Source organism: Phyllostomus hastatus, unplaced genomic scaffold (assembly GCF_019186645.2).
Source record: "Phyllostomus hastatus isolate PE091 unplaced genomic scaffold, TTU_PhHast_1.1 phas_scaffold_21, whole genome shotgun sequence".
NCBI classification, from domain to species: Eukaryota; Metazoa; Chordata; class Mammalia; order Chiroptera; family Phyllostomidae; genus Phyllostomus; species Phyllostomus hastatus.
Window position 1 is genome coordinate 11145069 of NW_025334017.1, and position 10042 is coordinate 11155110.

The 10042-nt window shown below is 41.6% G+C and overlaps 1 protein-coding gene and 1 non-coding gene across 5 annotated transcripts in view; one reads left to right on the forward strand and one right to left on the reverse strand.

The window, feature by feature from the left end:
- The window catches only part of MYBL1 (MYB proto-oncogene like 1), a 41797-nt gene extending 41376 nt beyond the window's left edge, over window positions 1-421 (reverse strand). For all 4 annotated transcript variants that reach the window (XM_045861129.1, XM_045861127.1, XM_045861128.1 and 1 more), the window contains exon 1: window positions 77-421. In XM_045861129.1, the coding sequence (XP_045717085.1) occupies window positions 77-96 (20 nt within the window). In that variant the 5' untranslated portion in view covers window positions 97-421. The remainder of the gene's footprint in view (window positions 1-76) is intronic.
- A 9495-nt stretch (window positions 422-9916) lies between these two features.
- On the forward strand, window positions 9917-10042 carry LOC123833382. Its single transcript, XR_006788224.1, has one exon. It is a non-coding gene; the product is annotated as a small nucleolar RNA SNORA30/SNORA37 family (small nucleolar RNA).

Below are 10042 nucleotides of genomic sequence, written 5' to 3' on the forward strand. Positions count from 1 at the left end.
GGGAAGCAGCAGGAAAGGAAAGAGAATCTGGGCCGAGGCTGTGCCGACAGGCCTGAGCGAAAGGGATGTCACCCACCTGCGCGACCTCTTCGCCATCCTTCAAGTACCGCATAGGCGCGGGCTGGGTGGGGACGCAGTCCAGCCTCCTCCAGTCTCAGGAGAATGCTCCTTTGCCCCCCGGCCCTCCCGCCGATTCCCTGGTTCCCTCTCCGAGGGCACGAAGTGAGGAACGCTGGACGGGGCGAGACGAAGGGAAGGAGGGACGGACAGAGACCCGCCCCCGGCCCACAGCACAGTTCTCAGCCCCGGCCAGGCCAGTTCAGGGATGCCCCCAACATGTCAGCAGGCGCGCTCCCGCCCTCCGTCGGCCCCTCCCGCCGGCTCTCAGCCTCCTCGCCACGGGCGCCGACCCCCGCCCTCCCTCCGCAGCAAGCGGCTCTGCAAGGCTCGCAGCCTCCTGCAGGGTTTTGTGCCCACCGCCGAATCTCGCGCCTAGCCTCCCTCAAGAGCCGCCGTTTGAATCTGCGCACGCGGCCCCGAACCTCATTGGTTGTGGCGGCCGCACGCGAGGACAGGGGCGGGGCGGGGAGAGCGCGCGCGGCTGAGGGCGGGGCTGGGGTGCTGGAAGCTGGGACTGGAACTCGCGGGAGTCGGGAAGGAGCTGGGAGTCAGGGTGTAGGTCCGCGGGTGGGGCTCGCGGGTTTAGTTGTGACAGGCCGCGGAGCGCGCCCTGTGCGGCACCGCGAGGAGGCGGGGCGCAGAGTGTTGCGCAGGGCCTGCTGGGAAAAGGAATGCCAGCACTAGAGGAGAGACGAGTCTGGAATCGGTGACTAGAGCTAACACTTCTAGGGGTCCGTGGACTGTGTCCCCGGGGGATTAGGTGGGCTCTCTGGGCCACGTCCCTGCAGCCTTCTTTTGGCCACAGCTCCTCACTCCTCGGATATAGCAAGCCGCACTAGGAGGAGGCACGGTCTTTGGACGTGAGACAAATCTTACCATCAAATTTGGGCGGCCGTTGCTGCTTAAGCAAAACTGTGGGCTATTTTTGTCCAGATGGCATAACTACTGGGGTAGCGAACACCCTGTGGCAGAAAACAGTATCATGAATGAGCAGGAGTGTGACATGTGAAAAAAAAATGTTTTTAGCTGGAGATGTGCTTGGAACCGAAAAGGGAAATAATCCAGGTCGGCGGCAGGTCTTCGAAGTGGGGGAAATAACTGATGTGCCCTGGGGAAGGAGCCCTGATCCAGGAGAACGATACTGGAAGACAGGAGTGGACTGGAAATTTCGCACAGATAAATGAATACAGCGGTCAACAGTAGGAGAGACGGCAGGAGAGGGTACTGCATCCGAGGAGCTTTTAGCAGTTGCAACTACTTTACAGGTTTCAAGTCTAGTAACTATGAACTGCTCAATTCAAGTAGCGTTAAAGTACATTAACTACAGTAACCATCAGGGATGGTAAAGGATCCAGATATGCAAGGTAACATGCTCTACTGCATAGAGCATTAAACCACACGTTAATATTGTAACAGACGTACATTTTGCTATTTTGAAATTTTACGCATCACTTTTTGCAAATCAGAGATGCAGGTGCAAATGTGAATTAAGAAGAGCTGGCATGCACTACTTTCAAAATTTAAAACATCTGCTTTTTTATATAGTTCCTTTTTCTCGAGGCTTCTGGGAAGGAAGGCATACAGCTTTTATTTTAAATCATTCCATACTGAGTTGCTGGTTCACTTTTTGTTTAACTTAATTTAGAAAGTAATGTCACTTGAAGACAGTGTTTTCTTATTTACTCCTGAGTCATACATTTCTCTGATTATTTAATATCCTAACAGGAAACAGAATTTATGCTGTATTTTAGGCTAAGTCAGTTTCATATAGAGTACCTTTTTCAAGCCTGAAGGCAGGTATTTTAGATTTTGACAGTAAACTAAATTCTTCTCATTTTAGAGGTAGCGAAAAAGTTTTTCAGAGAAACTGCAAATTCATATAAGTCAGTTATAAAGACAAAGTGTGGAGTTTTAACTAAAGTCGTTCACAGTTGTTTGAATACACATATTCAAATATATCATAACCTGGGAGTTGTTTTTTTAGCAATATATTTAATAAAGTTATATTCAGAGTATATAAAGAACTCTCAAGACTCACTAATGAGAAAAAAGAACAATGGAGGGAAAAAATTTAGAACAGACACTTTACCAAAGAAGATACACAAATGGCAAATAAACCATGTGAAAAGATGCTCCACATCATCAATCATTAGCGAAATGCAAATAAAAACCACACTGAGATACTGCTACATAGCTCTTAGAATGAGGGGAAAAAGCACTGACTATACAAGTTTGGTGAAGATGAAGATGCTAAGCAAATAGTTTCCTACAATGCAAATGTTTATAATGGCTTTTTATTTGTAATCACCAAAAACTGAAAACACTTAAAGGGATAGTTATACTCCTTAACCCCAGAGAGTTGTTTTGAATAGTCCATTAATGCTTCTCAAGTTTTTAATTATAAACTGATTTTAAAGTTATGTATACTATTTTACCTTCTTACTCCAAATCTTTAAATACATAGTAAATAAATGAGCAAGAAGGTGCACCTTGCTCATTCTTCATGTGGCTGCACCTACTTCTCATCCTCCTGCAAAGGCCAAATACTCCCAGGGTTTGGTTATGTTAGTTTGAAAAGCTTAAGCTAGTTTAATATGGTACCTAAAAGACTATACTTTCAATAGACCTGTAACAACCAATCCCATAAGTAGATTTTTGTCTCTTCTATTAATTGCTAGACTCCAGTCTCTAGAATAGTGATAAACCCAGATGCTCAATAAATACAATAACTGTAGAATGAATGGGGAAAAAAACAAATAATAAACAAGTACATAAATATTTATGCTTACGAAGACACAGAAAGTACAGATTAAAATGGATTTTTAATCTGTCACTACGCAACAGGTGTGTCAAGACAAAAATACCATTTTATGACTACTAAGGTAGCAAAATTTTTGTAAATCCTGCCAACAAGGTTTAAATAATAGTATTGAAACTGGTATAATCCTTTGGAGAGCAGTACTGAGCAAAAGCCATAAATATGGATATATCCTTTGACAGACATTTTATCTTAAAAAGGAATTCAATACAAGCAAGAAAGATGTGTTTGAATGCTTATACTAGTGTATTCCATTAGAACCCCAGTTTGGAGGCATTTACATTGTGAAACTAGTTTAAATGGTTCATCGGCAGGAAAGAACAATTATGCCAACAGTAAAAGCAGTGTAATTTAATATTAAGGTAATGCCATCAAATGGCTGTTACATTTATAGGCTCTCCTAGGTGCTTCATATGCATTCGTCTTAAGTAATATTCACAACTGAGATGGAAGCATAGGTAGACATGCTTTGCCTCTTTGCACAACCAAAAGGACAACAACAATTTAAAAACAAAAAACAACCAGAACTGATAGAAAACCGAACTGTATGGAAGTTCAACAACCAAGGAGTTAAAGAAGACACATCCATCCAGACTGGTAGGAGGGGCATAGACAGGCAGCCGGGCAGAGAGGACTCTGGCTAGGAGGCTAGGTGGTTGCTCAAGGATGGGGTGGGCAAGGTGGTGGCTGTGGACCCAGTGAGCCAGTGGATTGTGGAGCAAGGGCATGCAATGTTGCAGCTGGCGAGCAAGGCAGCAGTGGGCAGACCCAACAAGGTGGTGGATTGAGGACTGGGAGGTCCCACAGATAAACCAGGAGAAACAACTGGGGAGCAGGATGGACTGCGCAACCCGGGGCCCCAGTGAGGGGAAATAAAGCCTCAAACCACTGATTAAAAACACCTGTGGGGGTTGAGGCAGCAGGAGAAACTCCCAGCCTCACAGGAGAGTTCACTGGAGAGACCCACAGGGTTCTAGAATGTACACAAGCCCACCCACCCAGAATCAGTACCAGAAGGGCCCAATCTGCTTGTGGGAAGTGGGGAAAGTGACTGAAATCCAGCAGAGAGAGGAGCAAGCGCCATGGTTCCCTCTCGGACCCCTCCCCACATACAACGCCACAACACAGTAATATAGGCTACCCCACCCTGATGAACACCTAAGGCTCCACCCCTCACTACACATCAGGCTCATCAAGACAAAAAAAAAAAAAATGGCCCAAATGAAAGAACAGGTCAAAGGTCCAGAAAAAATACAACTAAGCAACAAAGATAGCCAACCTATCAGATGCACAGTTGCAAACACTGGTAATCAGGATGCTCACAGAATTGGTTGAATTTGGTTGCGATCTGGATGAAAAAATGAAGGCTACTCTAAATGAAACAAAGGAAAATGCACAGGGAACCAATAGTGACAGGAAGAAAACTGGGATTCAATCAATGGCGTGGACCAGAAAACATCAAACCAGAAAAAACATCCAACCAGAAAAGAATAAAGAAACAAGAATTCAAAAAAATGAGAAGCTTAGGAACCTCTAGGACATCTTTAAACATTCCAACATCCGAATTATAGGGGTACCAGAAGGGGAAGAGGAAGAGCAACAAGTGGAAAAGTTATTTGAATAAATAATAAAGGAGAACTTCCCCAATCTGGCAAAGGAAATAGACTTCCAGGAAGTCCAGGAAGCTCAGAGAGTCCCAAAGAAGTTGGACCCAAGGACACACCAAGGCACATCATAATTACAGTACCCAAGATTAAAATGAAGGAGAGAATCCTAGCAGCAGCAAGAGAAAAGGAGACAGTAACCTACAAAGGAGTTCCCATCAGACTGTCAGCTGATTTCTCAAAAGAGACCTTACAGGCAAGAAGGGATTGGAAAGAAGCATTTCAAGTCATGAAAGGCAAGGACCTATATCCAAGATTGCTCTATCTAGCAAAGCTTTCATTTAGAATGGAAGGACAGATAAAGTGCTTCTGAGATAGGGTCAAGTTAAAGGAGTTCATCATCACCAAGCCCTTATTTTTTTTTTAAGATTTTATTTATTTATTTTTTAGAGAGGGAAGGGAGGGTGAAAGAGAGAGAGAGAAACATCAGTGTGTTGTTGCTGGGGGTCATGGCCTGCAACCCAGGCATTTACCCTGACTGGGAATCGGACCTGCGACACTTTGGTTCACAGCCTGCGCTCAATCCACTGAGCTACACCAGTCAGGACCAAACCCTTATTATATGAAATTTTGAAGGGATTTATCTAAGAAAAAGAAGATAAAAAATATGAACAGTAAAATAACAGCAAACTCACAGTTATTAACAACCACACCTAAAACAAAAACAAACTAAGCAAACAACTAGAACAGGAACAGAAACACAGAAATGGAGATCACATGGAGGGTTAGCAATAGGGGAGTGGGAGGGGGAGAGAGAGGGAAAAGGTACAAAGAATAAGTAGCATAGATGGTAGGTAGAAAATAGAAAGTGGAAGGGTAAGAATAGTATAGGAAATGTAGAAGCCAAAGGACTTATATATATGACCCATGGACATGAACTAAAGGGGGAGAATGTGGATGGGAGGGGTGTGCATGGTGGAGGAGAGTGAAGAGGGGAAAATGGGACAATTGCAATAGCATAATAAAGTATATTTTTAAAAATAAAAAAGTAATATTCACAACTTTTATCGTTGTAAAAGCATGAGATGGGAGCAGGGCAGGCTTTAACTTTACCCTGTGTACTTTTGTCATATTAGACTTTTTATAAAAGCATGAGTTCATGTTTATTTTTTTATTTTAAAAAATGAGTTGATGCTAACCTCAAAACTTTTCTGAAAAATCCTAGAAGGAAATAGCGCATTATATACCATATTTTTGGACTGTAAGATGCACTTTTTTACCACGCTTTTTGCTTCAATTTTTTTTCTATTTTCCTCCTCTAAAACCTAGGTGCATCTTATGGTGTGGACCCCAGACTACATAATTTGCTCAGCATCAATAATGCTGAATAATCCTTTGGCAGAAATGATGAAATCATGTATGATGTATTCAATCTAGAAAAAAAAATCAGGTTTAGAACTATATCTTGGATACATGAATGTCCGCTTTAACCACTATCCACCACCAATATATTTTACTAATCTCTACCTTTGGTTGCTAATTTTAAATTGATGAAAATTATATAAATAGGAATCAAGTTGTTTAAAGATAAGCAACTGTAGAATTCTTAGTTTGGCTTTTAATGGTAAAAATGATTGATTGAAATGCAAGAAAACTGTAAGAGGAAAAGTAGTGTTTCAAAGTGGTCCTATATCAACCGAATATCCCTTGTTCTACTCTTTGGTGGCAGATAGAATAGTGGCCCCTAAAGATGACCATGTCCTAATCCCAAGAACCTGTGAATATATTACCTTAATGGCAAGTGGAACTTCACAGATGCGATTAAATTAAGGATTTTTGACTTGGATCAAGGATTTTGTTTGGATTATCCAGGTGGACCCAACATAATCTTTAGGGAAGAAGGAAGTAGAAGAATCAAGAGAGAATTGAAGATGCTATGCTGTTAGCTTTGAAAATGGAGGAAAGGGTCATGAGCCAAGGAATTCAGGCAGCCTCTAGGAGCTAAATAAGTTGAGAAAACAAAAGATTTTAGCCCAAGGAGATCCTTTTGCACTTTTGACCTCCAGAGCTTAGTATAAAACTTTGTATAGTTTTAGTCACTAAATTTGTGCTAATTTGTTACAGCAGTAATAGGAAATTAGTAACACCTCTGAAATGTTCAACATTTTTGGCCTATAATAGTGCTTTCTCTTTAACAACTGATCTATCATAGTGTTTAAAATGTAGCCTTTATTTTAATTTATTTTTTTACAGTAAATGAGCCTACTAACATGATGGTTCAAATGAAAGATAGGAACTCCAAGTTAGGAGAGAAGGTACTCAGGGTATTGAAAAAGAAATAATTTATGATCATACCACAAAAATCCTTAAAGCAAGATTATCATTCATTTGTGGGTAATGCAACATCCATCAAGATATGAATGTGTGTGTGTCTTCTCTTAAATTCTAAGCTTTCAACCTCTGCTCTCAATTTTATCACCTTCAACAGGGACAATAATCTATCTTGAGTTTTTGTTTTGTTTTGTTTTGTTTTGTTTTGTTTTAGCCTCTCCTTCTCTTCTGACCCAGAATGTCCAGGCATTCCCAAAGGGAATAGTGAATTGGGTAAATTTTAGGGGGTTTCGTGTTTATTGAAGGCCATGTACTGGCATTCAGTGTGCTGGTTCTAGGAACATAAGACTCCAGTAATGTTTGAAATGGTCCTGCACAAGGCAGAATTCTATGGAGTTCCATTAAGTATTCATCCAGACAGTAATGTAGGTGAAAAACCTGACTATGTATTTAAGCTTAGGACCAAATCCTTTTCATGAGTGCACAAGAGTTGTGGGGTTTTGTACCATTTTCAAACATAATTTCCAAATATGCAGCTACTCTGTTAACCAGGGGAAGATTATATTTTTATTTTGTTCAGACTTAACCAAGAATTGTTTACCCATTTTAGAAAATCACACCTCTGAAGGTAACAAAACTCAAGGTTTTAAGACGTGAATACAGTCCACCAATACCTATCTGTATTTGTAGCTATTGAGTCCATAGTGATTCTACACATATGTCAGTTGGATTACTTGTATCTGAGTGATTTTATTATAAATCTCTTGTTTCTCTGTAGTATAGGTAGAGTATTAAATTGATTTTTTAATTGCATGTATGTTATCTGTGAATTTCATTTTAGTAGGGTATAGGGAGCAGAATATATTATTATCTAGAAAGGGATATTGACCCCAGGAGAGTTAAAAATATTGATCTAAGTATATTTATCCATTCATTCAACCATCCCTTCCATAACCCAGTACCTGCTATCTTTCCTCTTCTCTTTCAGATTTCTTCAAAGCTGTCTTGACTTCACTACCCAATTAGTCTTCTGTCCTCTGGTAGTCTAACTGTTACCATTACCGTTCCATTGAAATTGTGGCTGCAAAACTCACCATAGGGTGTTAAATCCAATAGATGTTGAAGAAAGAAATCAACCTTCATTTTACCTGAACTTTCTATAGCATTTGACTCCATTACTGCCTGTTATGTGAAACTTTCATCCTTTGTTTTCTGTGCCATTTCCTGATTTCCACTGACGCGTGCACTGGCCCACAGTGTCCGAGGCGTTATGGATGAGATACGAGATAAATTCACATGGACTACCGAGCTGTGTGGAGGAAAAGGGACAGCTCGGCTACTCTCTCAAGAGGAGAGCGCACTGACCCTTGCCTTGACAGGTTTTTATTAGGTTTCAATTTGCACAGTAATACAGGTAAAGCTGTATCATCAATCATTGTCAGGCAGTAAGGATCAAACATTAGATAGCATACAAAGAACTACGAGGGCTTATTCTGAGTCAGGGTCTGTTAGCTAAAGGGCTACAAAACTTTGGGAAACAAACTCATTTCCTGCACAGACCCTTATCATTTAATTGAGAGCATTTTAAACAAAGCAGGTTTCACAGGATTTTACATATTCTTTCTCAGGCCTGATCACCCGGAGAACCCGCCCTTTCCAGCACTTGGCTGCACCACCCTCTGTCATTGTTTTAGGCTTAAGTCAGGTAGGGGAAGTAAGGCAGCCAAGAGATTAGGAGACTTCTTGAGGACAGAGTGAGGACTCAGACTTTGTCAAAGCTGAGGGGTGAGGGTCCATCACTCCCTTTTGCTATAGCCCCCCAAGTCCTTCCGTGGGGCCTTCTCGTGATCGTGCCTGTCCCCCTCTTGGGGAATCTTACCCGTCATTGGCTACCCAACCAAGCATTGGGAGCCAGGCAAGGTGAAGTAAAAGAAGCAGAAGCAGCACCCCTGCCAGGAAGATAAACTTTGTTTCCTTACTGGCTTCTGGTCCAAAGGTCACTCACTCAGCCTTAGCCATGGCAGGGTTATAGCTTCTGAAGACAGGCAGGGCGGTTCCCAACACTCCATTCCTCAAATTCCTTTGCAAACCTGTTCCTTAAGTGTTGGCATTCCCCTATACTGCATTTTTAGCTTTCTTCTAACTCTACACTCTCTCCCTAGGCAATCTCATCTACTCTTACAATTTCAGTTATATCCTATGATTCGCAAATCTTTACTTCCAATCCCAGTTCCTCTCCTAAACTTCATTCTCTCCCTCTGGAAGCACTAAACACCCCAAATTCAACATGTCCCCAAATCAAACTCATTTCCTATCCACCAGTCTGTAGTTACTACTGGATCCTATCCCAAATTAGCAGCACCACCATCTACCCTCTGAAGTCAAAACCTGAGTCTAGGTTGACCTTTTTACTCTTATTATCTTCTCTCCATCCCCACTGCCAGTGGGTCATTTCAGGCTCTTATCTGTCACCCAGTTACAGCAAGTCTCTGGTTCTCTTGTCCAATCCAAGTATCCTCCACTTGGCTGCCTGAGCAATTCTTAATATAAATGTATTTAAATTACAATATCTGCCTTGGGAAAGCTCCAAACTCCAGTTGTTGTCTCAGAAAAAAAAAAAAAAGCCCTTCTCATTTGAATTTGGGGTCACCTCAGCTGTTTGTCAGTTTAGGTGAACTGTAGATTCCTTTGAAAGCAATTACTAGTATAGGACATAGTTTGAATACCATAAACCTTGATGATGTAAAAGTAATGGTATAGCTAATAAAAGGAAGTAGAGTGATAAGATTAAGGATATTAGAAAATGTAGAAATGCTTATTTTCTCATTTTACATACTGGAGATTTAAGAAATAATGTGTAAAATCAATGGCTCAATAGAGACTTAAGTATTTTATATAAAGAAAATCTCTATAGGGCAAGGGAACTCATATTTCATAATAGATAAATCAAGTATTGTCTCAAGTTGATAAACCAAGAGATTAGGCCTATAAGCACCTCATTTAAGTTATGGAGGTAACTGCTAAAAAAGAAATGGTTGATTTATTAGCACTTTCACAGGTCCTCCCCCAGGCAGCGGGGCTGGGATTTGGTAGCTGGTGCTGAAAAACCTGTGAGTGCATCCTTGCCCTGGGACTGTGCCAGTGGCAGCTGTCACTCAGTGGCACAGAG